Raw genomic sequence first — 18,141 nt, 5'->3', positions numbered from 1 at the left:
TAGGCTTAGCGACGTGTTTCAATTTTGGACATGTTGGGCATGGTTAAATGTTTGTTATTTTTGTGTGGTGTCTGTGGACTGAGCAGTTGTCTCGGGGGCACATCCGTGGCTTGGTGGAATTTGCCAGCATGCTGGGGAGTTCTATTTCCTCGCCAGCGGGCTACAGTGCGTAAATACCCACCGCAAATCTGCATGAAGACTAGGGTTGAGTTATTGTAGGTTTTGGGGAAGCTCCGTATCTCATCTCTCTTCTGTGGTGCTCAGGGTGATTGTCATTTCTCTGGTTGTGGTCTGATGTGCTCAGCAGAGGGGTTGAGCAAGATTATTTACTTATGACTATGGTGTCTCATGTAGACAAGTTCATTCGCTTTCATCAGAGGAACTGTTAGAATTAGGTACTAAAGAACAGCTGTTGAAGATCGCTGAACACTACAAGGTTAAATGATTGAAATTAGTGAAATTCTGTTTCGTTGGAAGTGACTATGAATCGTTGGAAGTGACTATGAATCGTTGGAAGTGACTATGAATCGTTGGAAGTGACTATGAATCGTTGGAAGTGACTATGAATCGTTGGAAGTGACTATGAATCGTTGGAAGTGACTAGGAATCGTTGGGAGTTGTAAAAAATTAAGAAGGACCCTGATGTTCTTTTCGTTGGAGTTTGTAGCTGTTGTGGTCTTTTGTGCCATGTTCCTGAATGTTTACGTGACTGACCATTGGTTGGGGTTGTCATGTTCTATCTTTCCTGTCTGTTCCCTCCTGGTCTTGTGTTCTTCTTTCCTCTTAAATATTGCTTCCTATGCGCAAAGGTTGCTGAGGTCTGGGGAGGAGGAGGTTGGCTGGGGCAGGTGGAGGTGTGAACACATAACCCCTCATCAATTTGGGACGCAGAGGCTGTGTCAATTTGGGACGCAGGGACTGTGTCAATTTGGGACGCAGGGGCTGTGTCAATTTGGGACGCAGGGGCTGTGTCAATTTGGGACGCAGGGGCTGTGTCAATTTGGGACGCAGGGGCTGTGTCAATTTGGGACGCAGGGGCTGTGTCAATTTGGGACGCAGGGGCTGTGTCAATTTGGGACGCAGGGGCTGTGTCAATTTGGGACGCAGAGGCTGTGTCAATTTGGGACGCAGAGGCTGGTATGTTGTTCCGGGGTCCTTGTTGGTCCCCGGTTTTATGGGGGGGAATGTGACGACCCTCCCACTCTGTCTGCTGTATTCTGTCTTTGTTCTTGTTTCCTTATTAGGATGCCGGTGGGCGGAGTTGGGAGGGTCGTCAGCTTCATGGGAAACACCTGGGCCAGGTGTCTCCCAGGATAAATGGACCTCTTCCACATTCATGGAAGAGACTCTCTCCATGCAGACACCTTTGTAGATTGTGTTGTGGTTCTTGGTGGCCGTTTGTTTGTTTGTTTGCTTTGGCACCTTTCAACACCCTGCATTATCACATTCATGCACGCAAAACTCACACTACTGATTACACACATCATTGTATATTTTCCTTAGTTGCTTTAGTTAAGGAGTAACAAAATATATATTTATTATCTCCACGTTGTCTCCCTTTGTTACGGGCTTTGAGCCAGTTCGTGACACATGGGTTGTAAACTATGACACACAGCCCTCTCTCCCAATCCTATATAAACCCCTTGATGAAAATGTAACGTTCTGTTCCGAGGACGTTAGAGCGACGGTCCTACATTAAAAGGGCTCAGAATAAACCTGTTCCCGAGTACGTTAGGGCGATGGTCCTACGTTAAAAGGGCTCAGATAACCTAACGAAATCAGCATCGAATTTCAACGTGAAGATGACGGTCAACACGTCGAAAGGAAGAATTTTGACTATACCAGACAGAATATAGCATGAGCTTAAAGTATGGCGACTTGGTATGAACTTTGAACTCTTATTCACTAAAGAAATGCTCCCCCCTCCGCCCTCTAAACGTGGGCTAGGAGAGGATGGACAGAGTATCCATTCTACCACGCTCCAGTTCACCACGCTACAGTCTTCAGAGGACCAGAGATCCATGCTGGACAACCCGGCTTCCCATCTACGAACAACCGATCAAAGCCCAGCTCCGAGTAAATATTTATTGCATTTTCCGTTTTCAAATGGGCGGAAATTTAGAATGCAAAAGATACTGTATTTACGATAGCATAGCTTCTCCCTTTTTGTTCCTCAGTCTTCCCGCTCTTTCACTCAAACCCAACCCCCTTTCCTTTGTGTAAACAGCCGTCATGTCGGCTCAGTCCACCAGGGACATTTTCTTTATGACATAATTTGTAATCAATGCATGATCCATTCTGTGATTATTTAGTAAATAAATAATTAAACCAAATTTGTATTGCTGATTCAATTTGTTAGCCAGGGTTCGTGAAGACAACCAAGAATTTACAACTTTCAGATGAGACTAAATAAGGTGACAATTAAATATTGACTGCTATTGATGTAAAAGATTACCAGGTCTTTAAAAGTTTATTTGGAAGATAACAGGTCTATAAACATTCTTTCGTTTTGCCCCGACTTTCTAGTTAATTATTTACCTGAGTAGCTTAATCAGGTAATATTAATTACAGAGAAATTATTTTATAGAACAGCATGTCATATCACGTAATCCGGCATAGCCAAAGACATGACACAGGGTTCTAGATTAGAGAATTTACCTTACATGGTTCTACACTATGGAACTTACCTTACATGGTTCTACACTAGAGAACATACCTTACAAAGTTCTAGACTAGACTAGAGAACATACCTTACAGGGCTCTAGACTAGGCTAAAGAACATACCTTACAGGGCTCTAGACTAGGCTATAGAACATACCTTACAGGGTTCTAGACTAGAGAACATACCTTACAGAGTTCTAGACTAGACTAACGAACATACCTTACAGGGTTCTAGACTAGTGAACATGCCTTACAGTGTTCTAGATTAGAGATTGTACCGCACAGGGTTCTTGACTACAGAACATACCTTACAGGGTTCTAGACTAGAACAGAGATCATACCTTATAGGGTTCTAGACTAGAGAATGAACTTTACAGGGTTTTAGACTAGAGCACGTACTTTACAAGCTTCTTGACGAGGGAACATACCTTACAGGGTTCTGGACTATAGAACGTACCTTACAGGGTTCTAGACTAGAGAACATAATATATGTTATGTGTTGTTGTTTGTGTCGCACTGCTTTGCTTTATCTTGGCCAGGTCACTGTTGTAAATGAGAACTTGTTCTCAACTAGCCTACCTGGTTAAATAAAGGTGTTCTCAACTAGCCTACCTGGTTAAATAAAGGTGTTCTCAACTAGCCTACCTGGTTAAATAAAGGTGTTCTCAACTAGCCTACCTGGTTAAATAAAGGTGAAATAAAAATAAATAAAACATGTAATATGGGTTTCTAGACTGGACTAGATAATGTATTTTACAGGGTTCTAGACTAGAGAGCATACCTTACGGGGTTCTAGACTAGAGAACTTACCAAACAGGGTTCTTGACTAGAGAACATACCTTACAGGGTTCTAGACTAGAGAACATACCTTACAGGGTTCTAGACTAGAGAGCATACCTTACAGGGCTCTAGACTAGAGAGCATACCTTACAGGGTTCTAGACTAGAGAACATACCTTACAGGGTTTCTAGACTAGATAATGTATTTTACAGGGCTCTAGACTAGAGCATACCTTACAGGGTTTCTAGACAAGATAATGTATTTTAAGGGTTCTAGACTAGGGAACTTACCCCACAGGGTTCTTGACTAGAGAACATACCTTACAGGGTTCTAGACTAGAGAACATACCTTACAGGGTTCTAGACTAGAGAACATACCTCACAGGGTTCTAGACTAGAGAACATACCATACAGGGTTATAGACTAGAGAACATACCTTACAGGGTTCTAGACTAGAGAACATACCTCACAGTGATCTAGACTAGAGAATGTACCTTACAGAAGCAGGCCCAGGGGTTCTGCGACAGGTAGGTGTAGGGAACTTCAGGTTTGGCAGAGAACCACTGGTCAGGCATGGTTCTGATGTGGTTCTGCTCTAGAACCAAGGTTTCGATGGCTGGGAGGGAGCGAAACATCAGAGGGGGCAGAACAGAGATACGGTTCTGAGAAAGTTCCAGGATCTAGAACAAACAACATGGGTGTTAATTGACTTACTAGCTAACCAACTAGCTGACTGACTAGCTAAATAACTAACTGACTAGCTAACTGACTAACTGACTCACTAGCTAGCTAACTAACTAGCTAACTTACTAACAAACCAACTGACTAACTGACTAGCTAAATAACTGACTGACTGACAAGCTAACTAACTAGCTAACTTACTGACTAGCTAACTAACTGACTGACTGACTAACTAGCTAGGTAACTAACTAACTGACTAGATAACTGACTAGCTAACTAACTAACTAACTAGATAACTAAATGGCTAGCTAACTAGATAACTGACTAGGTAACTAACTGACTAGCTAACTAAAACATGTACTGACTAGCTAACTAACTAGCTAATCAGGTAACCAAACAATTAACCAATAAACAAATCAACTAATTAAGTGGCGTACTGACCTGTAGCAGCCTGAGCCCAGAGAAGGACAGGTCGTCTAGTGTCTCCAGAATGTTCTGGTCCAGATAGAGTTCTAGCAGGCCCGGCGTGGCCCTGAAGGAGTGAGGGGGCAGGGTTCTAATGCGGTTCCCTACCAGGCGTAGAACCCCTAGAGTGGGGAGAATCGGGCCGGGGGACAGGGGAACCTCTGGAATTGTGTTGTGGCTCAAATCTATCTCATAGAGCTCTGGGAAGTGACTATAGGAGGACCAGGTTAGACTGGAGAACTGGTTCTGGGTGAAGATCAGCACCTAGAACACAGGAGAGACGATGATAATGTAGTATAGTATAGTAGAGTAGAGGAAATATGATGATAATGTAGTATAGTAGATGAGAAATGATAATGTAGTATAGTATAGTATATAATACAAATATGCCCTGTATATACAATATAAACACACCCTGTATATACAATATAAACACACCCTGTATATACAATATAAACACACCCTGTATATACAATATAAACACACCCTGTATATACAATATAAACACACCCTGTATATACAATATAAACACACCCTGTATATACAATATAAACACACCCTGTATATACAATATAAACACACCCTGTATATACAATATAAACACACCCTGTATATACAATATAAACACACCCTGTATATACAATATAAACACACCCTGTATATACAATATAAACACACCCTGTATATACAATATAAACACACCCTGTATATACAATATAAACACACCCTGTATATACAATATAAACACACCCTGTATATACAATATAAACACACCCTGTATATACAATATAAATATGCCCTGTATATACAGTACAAATACACCCTGTATATACAATATAAACACACCCTGTATATACAATATAAACACACCCTGTATATACAATATAAATATGCCCTGTATATACAGTACAAATACACCCTGTATATACAACACAAATACACCCTGTACATACAATACAAATACCCTGTATATACAATATAAATATGCCCTGTATATACAGTATAATATATACCAAATCAAATTTTATTAGTCACATGCGCTGAATACAAGAGTTGTAGTAGACCTTACAGTGAAATGCTTAGTTACGAGCCCCTAACAAACAACGCAGTTTAAAAAAAGACATAGAAGTAAAATAACAATGTGCAGGCTATATACAGGGTGTTACGGTACAGAGTCAATGTGGAGGCTATAGGGGCCTCCCGGGTGGCGCAGTGGTTAAGGGCGCTGTACTGCAGCGCCAGCTGTGCCACCAGAGACTCTGGACTCGCGCCCAGGCTCTGTCGTAACCGGCCACGACCGGGAGACCATGGGGCAACGCACAATTGGCCTAGCGTCGTCTGGGTTAGGGAGGGTTTGGCCAGTAGGGATATCCTTGTCTCATCGCACACCAGCGACTCCTGTGGCGGTCCGGGTGCAGTGCACACTGTTTCCTCGGACCATAATAGTTTGTTGGTGATGTGGACACCAAGGAACTTGAAGCTCTCAACCTGCTCCACTGAGGCCCTGTCGATGAGAATGGGTGCGTGCTCAGTCCTCTTTTTCTTGTACTCCACAATCATCTCCTTTGTCTTGATCACGTTGAGGGAGAGGTTGTTGTCCTGGCACCGCACGGCCAGGTCTCTGACCTCCTCCCTATAGGCTGTCTCTTCATTGTCTGTGATCAGGCCTACCACTGTTGTGTCATCGGCAAACTTAATGATGGTGTTGGCTGTGCAGTCATGCCTGGCCGTGCAGTCATGAGTGCACAGGGAGTGCAGGAGGGGACTGAGCACGCACCCCTGAGGGGCCCCTGTGTTGCGGATCAACGTATCAGATGTGTTGTTACCTACCCTTACCACCTGGAGGCTGCCCGCCAGGAAGTCCAGGATCCAGTTAGTCTTAGGGTCCTTAGCTTATTGATGAGCTTTGAGGTCACTATGAGGTCACTATGGGGTTGAACGCTGAGCTGTAGTTGATGAATAGCATTCTCACATTGGTGTTCCTTTTGTTCAGGTGGGAAAGGGCAGTGTGGAGTGCAGTAGAGATTGCGTCATTTGTGGATCTGTTGGGTCGGTATGCAAATTGGAGTGTATTAAGTATTTCTGGGATAATGGTGTTGATGTGGTCCATGACCAGACTTTCAAAGCACTTCATGGCTACAGATGTGAGTGCTACGGGTCGGTAGTCATTTAGGCAGGTTACCTTAGTGTTCTTGAGCACAGGCACTATGGTGGTCTGCTTAAAACATGTTAGTATTACAGACTCGGACAGGGAGAGGTTGAAAATGTCAGTGAAGACACTTGCCAGTTGGTCAGCGCATGCGCGCAGTACAGGTCCTGGTAATCCGTCTGGCCCTGCGGCCTTGTGAATGTTGACCTGTTTATAAGTCTTACTCACATCAGCTTCGGAGAGCGTGATCACACAGTCTTCCGGAACAGCTGGTGCTCTCATGCATGTTTTAGTGTTATTTACCTCGATGCGAGCAGAGAAGTAGTTTAGCTTGTCTGGTAGGCTCGTGTCAGTGGGCAGCTCTCAGCTGTTCTTCCCTTTCTTGTCTGTAATGTGGATATGGATTTGCAAGCCCTGCCACATCTGACGAGCTGGTGTAATATGATTCAATCTTAGTCCTGTATTGATGCTTTGCCTATTTGATGGTTTGTCAGAGTTCATAGCTGGATTTCTTATAAGCTTCCGGGTTAGAGTTCCACTCCTTGAAAACGGAAGCTCTAGCCTTTAGCTCAGTGGGGATGTTGCCTGTAATCCATGGCTTCTGGTTGGGGTATGTATGTACGTACGCGAGTTTTTTTTCCCTCTGGTTGCACATTTAACATGCTAGTAGAAATTAGGTCAAACGGATTTAAGGTTTCCCTGCATTAAAGTCCCCTGTTTGCTTATGCAGCTCATTGAGTGTGGCCTTTGTGCCAGCATCGGGTTGTAGTAAATCCGTTTGGAAAAACGGATTTAAGTTTCCCTGCTTTAAAGAGTCCGGCTACTTGTAGTGCCGCCTCTGGGTGAATGTTTGCTTATGGTGGAATACAGCTCATTCAATGCTGTCTTAGTGCCAGCCTCAGTCTGTGATGGTATGTAAACAGCTACGAAAAATACAGATGAAAACTCTCTAGGTAGATAGTGTGGTCTACAGGTTATCATGAGATACTCTACCTCAGGTGAGCAATAGCTCAAGACTTCCTTAGATATCGTGCACCAGCTGTTATTTACAAAAATACATAGTCCGCCACCCCTTGTCTTACCAGATAATGCTGTTCTATCCTGCCGGTGCAGCTTATAACCAGCCAGCTGTATGTTGACAGTGTCGTCGTTCAGCCACAACTCCATGAAGTGTAAGATATTATAGTTTTGAATGTCCCATTGGTAGTTTAATCTTCTGTGTAGGTCATCGATTTAATTCTCCAAAGACTGAACGTTTGCTTGCAGAATGAAAGGAAGTGGGGGTTTACTCAATCGTCTACGAATTCTCAGAAGGCAGCTCGCCCTCTGGCCCAATTTTCTCCACCTCCACTTCACCCAAATCACGGGAATCTGAGCCTGTTCCCGAGAAAGCAGTATATCATTCGCGTCGGGCTCGTCAGACTCGTTACAGGAAAAAAGGATTCTGACAGTCGGTGAGTAATCGCAGTCCTGATGGACAGAAGTTGTTTTGGTTATAAGATACGGTAGCGGCAACATTATGTACAAAATAATTTTCAAAAAGTTACAAACAACAGAAAAAAAACAATTAGTTGGGGACAATAAAACGGCAGCCTTCTTCTCCGCCGGCATTGTTACAAATATACACATTATACCCCCCAAAAGTATACAGTATACACATTATACCCCCCCCCCCAAAAAAAATATATACACGTTAAGATACAGAAACATAGTCAAGGGAAGCACAAATAAAACACCACAAATCACCCAGAAAATCAGTTACATTCCTGCACAAATAATAATCCCCAATCAATACTTTATACTGTCTGAACGGCACCAGAACATCAATTACATGGTCCCCAATCAATACTTTATACTGGCTGAACGGCACCAGAACATCAGTTACATGGTCCCCGATCAATACTTTATACCGCCCCAACGGCACCAGAACATCAGTTACATAGACCCCGATCAATACTTTATACCGCCCCAACGGCACCAGAACATTATTTACATAGTCCCCGATCAATACTTTATACTGGCTGAACGGCACCAGAACATCAGTTACATGGTCCCCAATCAATACTTTATACTGGCTGAACGGCACCAGAACATCAGGATGACATTTATTTAGAATTTTTGTTCCAGCGTAATGCTGGATGGTATGTAACGTAATGTTGCATTAAAACTAAAAACAGATTTACATAGCTCGGTGGAGACCCTAGGAACCTCAAGAGTTAACCAATCCTGTGAACGGGTTAGGCAACTCAGGTGTCTATACTTCAACAGCAAAGTTAGATAAGATGGACGTTTATGAAGTGGGGTCTTGTGTGAAATAAAAGGGAGTCAAGTAGCGATCTACGGGTCTTTAGCGAAGTCCAGCCAACCTTTTGATACAGGACGCAGTAATGAGTATCAAACATGTCACCTGTAACAAAACAAAGGGCTATGGTAGATGGAATCCAAAGGTTTAAGTAGCAGCTGCACTTTGATAAATAATATCACCATAATCTGTTCAGAGACTTTCCAAGACTACTAAACTCTATCTGTCTGTAACGAACTACGTATATCAAAACTCAGCAAAAAAAGAAACGTCTTCACTGTCATCTGCATTTATTTTCAGCAAACTTAACATATGTAAATATTTGTGTGCACATGACAAGATTCAACAACTGAGACATAAACTGAACAAGTTCCACAGACATGTGACTAACAGCAACGGAATAATGTGTCCATGAAGAAAGGGGGTTGGTCAAAATCAAAAGTAACAGTCAGTATCTGGTGCTGCATTAAGTACTGCAGTGCATCTCCTCCTCATGGACTGCACCAGATTTGCCAGTTCTTGCTGTGAGATGTTACCCCACTCTTCCACCAAGGCACCTGCAAGTTCCCAGACATTTCTGGGGGGAATGGCCCTAGCCCTCACCCTCCGATCCAACAGGTACCAGACATGCTCAATGGGATTGAGATCCAGGCTCTTCGCTGGCCATGGCATAACACTGACATTCCTGTCTTGCAGGAAATCACGCACAGAACGAGCAGTATGGCTAGTGGCATTGTCATGCTGGAGGGTCATGTCAGGATGAGCCTGCAGGAAGGGTACCACATGAGGGAGGAGGAGGTCTTCCCTGTAACGCACAGCATTGAGATTGCCTGCAATGACAACAAGCTCAGTCTGATGATGCTGTGATACACCGTCCCAGACCATGACGGACCCTCCACCTCCAAATCGATCCCGCTCCAGAGTACAGGCCTCGGTGTAACGCTCATTCCTTTGACGATAAATGTGATTCTGACCATCACCCCTGGTGAGACAAGACCGCGACTTGGCAGTGAAGAGCACTTTTTGCCAGTCCTGTCTGGTCCAGCGACGGTGGGTTTGTGCCCATAGGCGACATTGTTGACAGTGATGTCTGTGATGCCCTCAGTCCAGCCTCTCTCAGCCTATCTGAACATCTGAACATCATCAAAGGTTAGTGATTCATTTATCTATATTTCTGCTTTTTTGTGACTCCTATATTTGGCTGCAAAAATGGCTGTGTGTTTTTTCGACTTGGCGGTGATCTAACATAATCATATGTTGTGCTTTAGCTGTAAAGCATTTTTGAAATCAGACACGATGGGTAGATTAACAAGATGCTTATCTTTCATTTGCTGTATTGGACTTGTTAATGTGTGAGAGTTACATATTTATAAAGAATATTTTTGAATTTCACGCGCTGCCTTTTCAGCGGAATGTTGTCGAGGGAACCCCTGCGCTAGAAAGGTTAAAGTTAGTGAGGGAGATATGGGACTTCAGCTTCAGTGATTTATGCAGTTTGTTCCAGTCATTAGAGAACTGGAAGGAAATGCAGCCAAAGGAGGAACTGGTTTTGGGTGACCAGTGAGATATACCTGCTGGAGTGCTACGGGTGGGTGCTGCTATGGTGCCCAGTGAGCTGAGATAAGGCGGGGATTTACCTAGCAGAGACTTGTAGATGACCTGGAGCCAGTGGATTTGGCAAGGAGTATGAATCTATGGCCAGCCAACGAGAGCGTACAGGTCGCAGTGGTGGGTAATTTAATGGGGCTTTGGTGACAAGACGGACGGCACTGTGATAGACTGCATCCAATTTGTTGAGTAGAGTGTTGTAGGATATTTTATAGATGATTGCCTTTAATTGCCTACCGTCTGTAAGCTGTTAGTGTCTTAACGACCATTGCACAGGTGCATGTTCATTAATTGCTTATGGTTCATTGAACAAGCTTGGGAAACAGTGTTTAACCCCTTTACAATGAAGATTGTGAAGTTCTTTGGATTCTTACGATTTATCTTTGATAGACAGGGTCCTGAAAAGGTTTCTTTTTTTGCTGAGTTTACATGAGTTTCTATGAGCCAGGTGCTGTTGCAGCCTGGAAAGAGGATGGAGAGGTTCTGGAAAGAGGGGAGAGGTTCTGGAAAAAGGAGGAGAGGTTCTGGAAAAAGGAAGGAGAGGTTCAGGAAAGAGGAGGAGAGGTTCTGGAAAGAGGAGGCGCGAGTGAGTGTGATGCAAAAGGTGGAGAGAGTTAGTGAAAGATAACATGTAGAGAGGAGCCAAATTCAGAAAGTAATTTATGTCAGAGTATCATTGGAGAAAGACGACAGCTCAGCATTTAACACCATAGTACCCTCCAAACTCGTCGTTAAGCTCGAGACCCTGGGTCTCGACTCCGCCCTGTGCAACTGGGTCCTGGACTTCCTGACGGGCCGCCCCCAGGTGGTGAGGGTAGGAAACAACATCTCCACCCTGCTGATCCTCAACACCGGGGTCCCAAAAGGGTGCGTTCTCAGCCCTCTCCTGATGACATTACAGTGGTAGGCTTGATTACCAACAGCGACGAGACGGCCTACAGGGAAGAGGTGAGGGCCCTCGGAGTGTGGTGTCAGGAAAATAACCTCACACTCAATGTCAACAAAACAAAGGAGATGATCATGGACTTTAGGAAACAGCAGAGGGAGCACCCCCCTATCCACATTGACGGTACAGTAGTGGAGGAGGACAGTAGCGGAGAAGGTGGAAAGTTTTAAGTTCCTCGGCGTACACATCACGGACAAACTGAAATGGTCCACGCACACAGACAGAGTGGTGAAGAAGGCGCAACAGCGCCTCTTCAACCTCAGGAGGCTGAAGGAATTTGGCTTGTCTCCAAAAACACTCACACAACACTCACTTTTACAGATGCACAATCGAGAGAATCCTGTCGGGCTGTATCACCGCCTGGTATGGCAACTGCTCCACCCACAACCGTAAGGCTCTCCAGAGGGTAGTGAGGTCTGCACAACGCATCACCGGGGGCAAACTACCTGACCTCCCAGGACACCTACACCACCCGATGTCACAGGAAGGCCAAAAAGATCATCAAGGACAACAACCACCCGAGCCACTGCCTGTTCACTCAGCTATCATCCAGAAGGCGAGGTCAGTACAGGTGCATCAAAGCTGGGACCGAGAGACTGAAAAACAGCTTCTATCTCAAGGCCATCAGACTGTTAAACAGCCATCACTAACATTGAGTGGCTGCTGCCAACATACTGACTCAAATCTCTAGCCACTTTAATCATTAAAAATTGGATTTAATAAATGTATCACTAGTCACATTAAACAATGACACTTTATATAATGTTTCCATATCCTACATTATCTCATCATCATCTCATACGTATATACTGTATTCTATACCATCTGCTGCATCTTGCCTATGCCGTTCGGACATCGCTCATCCATATATTTATATGTACATATTCTTATTCATTCCTTTACACTTGTGTGTATAAGGTAGTTGTTGTGAAATAGTTAGAAAACTTGTTAGATATTACTGCATGGTGGGAGCTAGAAGCACAAGCATTTCACTACACTCACATTAACATCTGCTAACCATGTATACAGATATACAGATATATTTTACTTGATATTTAATTTATATTTATTTATTTCACCTTTATTTAAGGCCTGACTGCGAAGTTCAGGCTATGAAGCTTGCTAGGACAGAACAGATCCGACATGTGTATGTGACCAATAACATTTTATTTGATTTGATTTAGCTACCAGCCCGGAGTGGTGCCAGCTGTCTTCTGCCAGAGGGATGGACATCAAAGAATTGTTACCAACATCAAAAGAGAGCTGTGAATTTAAGTGTTTTAGTTATAAACGTTTCCAGTGAAGTAATTGGACTTGCTGATTCCTTCCTGAAAGAAGAAGACATCTGAAGTTGTAGACCTTTTCAGTTGTTTGACATTACATAGCAGGGCACAGATGAGAAGGGACACTGTTAATAATGGACATTTAGGCCTAATTAGTCATTTAAAGGTGAAGAAAATGACTGTGACAACATCGCAGACTACATGTTTTATTTGAGTCCCTGACAGCTCTCATACAGACTACATGTTTTATTTGAGTCCCTGACAGCTCTCATACAGACTACTTGTTTTATTTGAGTCCCTGACAGCTCTCATACAGACTACATGTTTTATTTGAGTCCCTGACAGCTCTCATACAGACTACATGTTTTATTTGAGTCCCTGACAGCTCTCATACAGACTACTTGTTTTATTTGAGTCCCTGACAGCTCTCATACAGACTACTTGTTTTATTTGAGTCCCTGACAGCTCTCATACAGACTACTTGTTTTATTTGAGTCCCTGACAGCTCTCATACAGACTACTTGTTTTATTTGAGTCCCTGACAGCTCTCATACAGACTACATGTTTTATTTGAGTCCCTGACAGCTCTCATACAGACTACATGTTTTATTTGAGTCCCTGACAGCTCTCATACAGACTACTTGTTTTATTTGAGTCCCTGACAGCTCTCATACAGACTACTTGTTTTATTTGAGTCCCTGACAGCTCTCATACAGACTACATGTTTTATTTGAGTCCCTGACAGCTCTCATACAGACTACTTGTTTTATTTGAGTCCCTGACAGCTCTCATACAGACTACTTGTTTTATTTGAGTCCCTGACAGCTCTCATACAGACTACTTGTTTTATTTGAGTCCCTGACAGCTCTCATACAGACTACTTGTTTTATTTGAGTCCCTGACAGCTCTCATACAGACTACATGTTTTATTTGAGTCCCTGACAGCTCTCATACAGACTACTTGTTTTATTTGAGTCCCTGACAGCTCTCATACAGACTACTTGTTTTATTTGAGTCCCTGACAGCTCTCATACAGACTACATGTTTTATTTGAGTCCCTGACAGCTCTCATACAGACTACTTGTTTTATTTGAGTCCCTGACAGCTCTCATACAGACTACTTGTTTTATTTGAGTCCCTGACAGCTCTCATACAGACTACTTGTTTTATTTGAGTCCCTGACAGCTCTCATACAGACTACTTGTTTTATTTGAGTCCCTGACAGCTCTCATACAGACTACTTGTTTTATTTGAGTCCCTGACAGCTCTCATACAGACTACTTGTTTTATTTGAGTCCCTGACAGCTCTCATACAGACTACTTGTTTTATTTGAGTCCCTGACAGCTCTCATACAGACTACATGAACATTCTTTTTGCTTGTTATTGGGATTATATAATACATATAAATGCTGTAAGACTGCTAGGTTGGGTTGCTATGTTTCATTGGTTGTCTTCAAGCTAGGCTACACATGAAGTAGGTTACAGTAGGCTATTCTGTGAACTGTGAAATTGTGCTTGTTGTGTTGTTGCCTCAAGCAGAACTGTCTTGTCATTACCACGGTCTTGGGGTAGGGGGCCTAACCTGTCTTAGGGCTGTTTACCAGGTGGGGAGCTATGCTATTAACCAGACACTATGAGGGGCTGTATACAGTGGGTTATTCTGAACCTTTCACCCCCTACTGTTAGGAAAGGTGCCACTACTACTAAGTAGTAGGTTAAATGTGTTGGGCTCTGGTGGTCACTCAACCTCTCAAGACTGATCTGAGAAAAACCATAAACAGCTACGTATATCCTACCTCTTACATGTAGAAAAAACTAACTTTAAATCTTAGCTTCCATTCTACTCTACTTGTAGAGTAAAGAGGAGAGGAGAGTATTGTCCTGAACTTTCTTTTACAATCATTGGACTAAGAACCTATTCAGCGGTCCAGACAACTTCTGAAATCTTGGTTAAAGCCAGAATAACTATTGAGTTTAGGTGAGTTTAGATTAATTTTGTTCTGTTGTTATAGAGATGTATAGCAGTACCTTGGTTGTCGTGTCGATGCTGGCGGGGACGTCACTAAGGTTGGTTGCCGTGCAGTTGACCCGGGGGCGGTGGTCTTTGTCACGGTCACTATGGCAACCAGTCATGGCATTGGAGTGGTGAGAGAGGGGGAGGAAGAGGAGGAGGAAGACGAGTGCCATGCTGACGGACTGAAAAACCTAGAGGAGAAACAGGTGAGAGAATCATTATGGCACCCATATGTAGTTCCCTACCGGGACCCATAGTGGCTATACAGTCGTGGCCAAAAGTTTTGAGAATGACACAAATATTAATTTTCACAAAATCTGCTGCCTCAGTTTGTATGATGGCAATTTGCATATACTCCAGAATGTTATGAAGAGTGATCAGATTAATTGCAAAGTCCCTCTTTGCCATGCAAACTAACTGAATCCCCAAAAAACATTTCCACTGCATTTCATCCCTGCCACTAAAGGACCAGTTGACATCATGTCAGTGATTCTCTCGTTAACACAGGTGTGAGTGTTGACGAGGACAAGGCTGGAGATCACTCTGTTATGCTGATTGAGTTTGAATAACAGACTGGAAACTTCAAAAGGAGGGTGGAGCTTGGAAACATTTTTCTTCCTCTGTCAACCATGGTTACCTGCAAGGAAACATGTGCCGTCATCATTGCTTTGATCAAAAAGGGCTTCACAGGCCAGGATATTGCTGGATGTTGCTGGATATTGCTGGATATTGCTGCCAGTAAGATTGCACCTAAATCAACCATTTATCGGATCATCAAGAACTTCAAGGAGAGCGGTTCAATTGTTGTGAAGAAGGCTTCAGGGCGCCCAAGAAAGTCCAGCAAGCACCAGGACCGTCTCCTAAAGTTGATTCAGCTGCGGGATTGGGGCACCCCCAGGACAGAGCTTGCTCAGGAATGGCAGCAGGCAGGTGTAAGTGCATCTGCACGAACAGTGAGGAGAAGACTTTTGGAGGATGGCCTGGTGTCAAGAAGGGCAGCAAAGAAGCCACTTCTCTCCAGGAAAAACATCAGGGACAGACTGATATTCTGCAAAAGGTGTGTGTCATGCCAACAGTAAAGCATCCTGAGACCATTCATGTGTAGGGTTGCTTCTCAGCCATGAATAAAGAATGGTACCAACACATCCTCCGAGAGCAACTTCTCCCAACCATCCAGGAACAGTTTGGTGATGAACAGTGCCTTTTCCAGCATGATGGAATACTTTGCCATAAGGCAAAAGTGATAAGGCATAAGTGAAAACTAAGTGGCTCGGGGAACAAAACATCAATATTTTGGGTCCTTGACCAGGAAACTCTCCAGACCTTAATCCCATTGAGAATGTTGGTCAATCCTCAAGAGGCGGGTGGGCAAACAAAAACCCACAAATTCTGACAAATTCCAAGCATTGATTATTCAAGAATGTGCTGCCATCAGTGTGGCCCAGAAGTTAATTGACAGCATGCCAGGGTGGATTGCAGAGGTCTTGAAAAAGACGGTCAACACTGCAAATATTGACTCATAGCATGAACTTCATGTAATTGTCAATAAAAGCCTTTGACACTTATGAAATGCTTGTAATTATACTTCAGTATTCCATAGTAACATCTGACAAAAATATCTAAAGACACTGAAGCAGCAAACTTTGTGGAAATTAATATTTGTTTCATTCTCAAAACTTTTGGTCACGATTGTACAGTATATTTACTGTAATATACACAGTCAATATATAGGGAATAGGTGGACATTTGGGACACACTTCATGTTTCCACCATATTACCAGGTCATTTATAATAGAGACTTATGTGTTTCTACCATATTACCAGGTCATTTATAATAGAGACTGATGTTTCTACCATATTACCAGGTCATTTATAATAGAGACTGATGTTTCTACCATATTACCAGGTCATTTATAATAGAGACTGATGTTTCTACCATATTACCAGGTCATTTATAATAGAGACTGATGTTTCTACCATATTACCAGGTCATTTATAATAGAGACTGATGTTTCTACCATATTAGCAGGTTATTTATAATAGAGACTGATGTTTCTACCATATTAGCAGGTTATTTATAATAGAGACTGATGTTTCTACCCTATTACCAGGTCATTTATAATAGAGACTGATGTTTCTACCATATTACCAGGTCATTTATAATAGAGACTGATGTTTCTACCATATTACCAGGTCATTTATAATAGAGACTGATGTTTCTACCATATTACCAGGTCATTTATAATAGAGACTGATGTTTCTACCATATTACCAGGTCATTTATAATAGAGACTGATGTTTCTACCATATTACCAGGTCATTTATAATAGAGACTGATGTTTCTACCATATTAGCAGGTTATTTATAATAGAGACTGATGTTTCTACCATATTACCAGGTCATTTATAATAGAGACTGATGTTTCTACCATATTACCAGGTCATTTATAATAGAGACTGATGTTTCTACCATATTAGCAGGTTATTTATAATAGAGACTGATGTTTCTACCATATTACCAGGTCATTTATAATAGAGACTGATGTTTCTACCATATTAGCAGGTTATTTATAATAGAGACTGATGTTTCTACCATATTACCAGGTCATTTATAATAGAGACTGATGTTTCTACCATATTACCAGGTCATTTATAATAGAGACTGATGTTTCTACCATATTACCAGGTCATTTATAATAGAGATTTACCGTGTTGCTCCTCCTTAGACTTCAATCTGCAGCTGGTCCAGAGTCTAACACAAACACTATAGCTGGCTGAAGATATACCCAACTGTCTGGGTGTGTGCTGGGTGTGTGTCTGTGTCTGTGTGCTGGGTGTGTGTGCATGCTGGGTGTGTGTGTGTGCTGTGTGTTTGCTGTTTCCTGTTTCTGTGTCTGGGTGTGTGTACGTGTTGTGTATTGTGTGTATGTGTGTGTGCTGTGTGTGAAGACCCGTGGTCTCTCTATGAATGACAGACAGGAAGAGATATGTCTGACAGGAAAGCTGCCTGATAGTTGATTGGATATTCTCTTCATTTCACTCCAAAAAGACCCTACATTATATTTAAAAAAATCCACTTATGCTTTGACACACTTGTATCATTACACACCACACACACACACACACATTACACACCACACACATTTAATTCTGTGCTCACACACTGTCCCCAACCCTAACACACTGTCCCCAACCCTAACACACTGTCCCCAACCCTAACACACTGTCCCCAACCCTAACACACTGTCCCCAA

At 42.8% G+C, this 18,141-nt stretch overlaps 1 protein-coding gene across 1 annotated transcript in view; it reads right to left on the bottom strand.

Moving 5' to 3' along the window:
- The window catches only part of LOC139379262 (platelet glycoprotein Ib alpha chain), a 45,040-nt gene extending 27,349 nt beyond the window's left edge, over window positions 1-17,691 (bottom strand). The window contains exons 1-4 of the mRNA XM_071122060.1: window positions 17,597-17,691; window positions 14,904-15,080; window positions 4,563-4,850; window positions 3,935-4,120 (exon numbers count right to left, since the gene is read on the bottom strand). Of these exons, the coding sequence (XP_070978161.1) occupies window positions 3,935-4,120; window positions 4,563-4,850; window positions 14,904-15,062 (633 nt within the window). The 5' untranslated portion in view covers window positions 15,063-15,080; window positions 17,597-17,691. The remainder of the gene's footprint in view (window positions 1-3,934; window positions 4,121-4,562; window positions 4,851-14,903; window positions 15,081-17,596) is intronic.
- Window positions 17,692-18,141: the final 450 nt, after the last annotated feature.

The sequence above is a fragment of the Oncorhynchus clarkii genome, chromosome 21 (assembly GCF_045791955.1).
Source record: "Oncorhynchus clarkii lewisi isolate Uvic-CL-2024 chromosome 21, UVic_Ocla_1.0, whole genome shotgun sequence".
Taxonomy (NCBI): Eukaryota; Metazoa; Chordata; class Actinopteri; order Salmoniformes; family Salmonidae; genus Oncorhynchus; species Oncorhynchus clarkii.
This window is presented reverse-complemented; position numbering and strand designations above follow the sequence as displayed.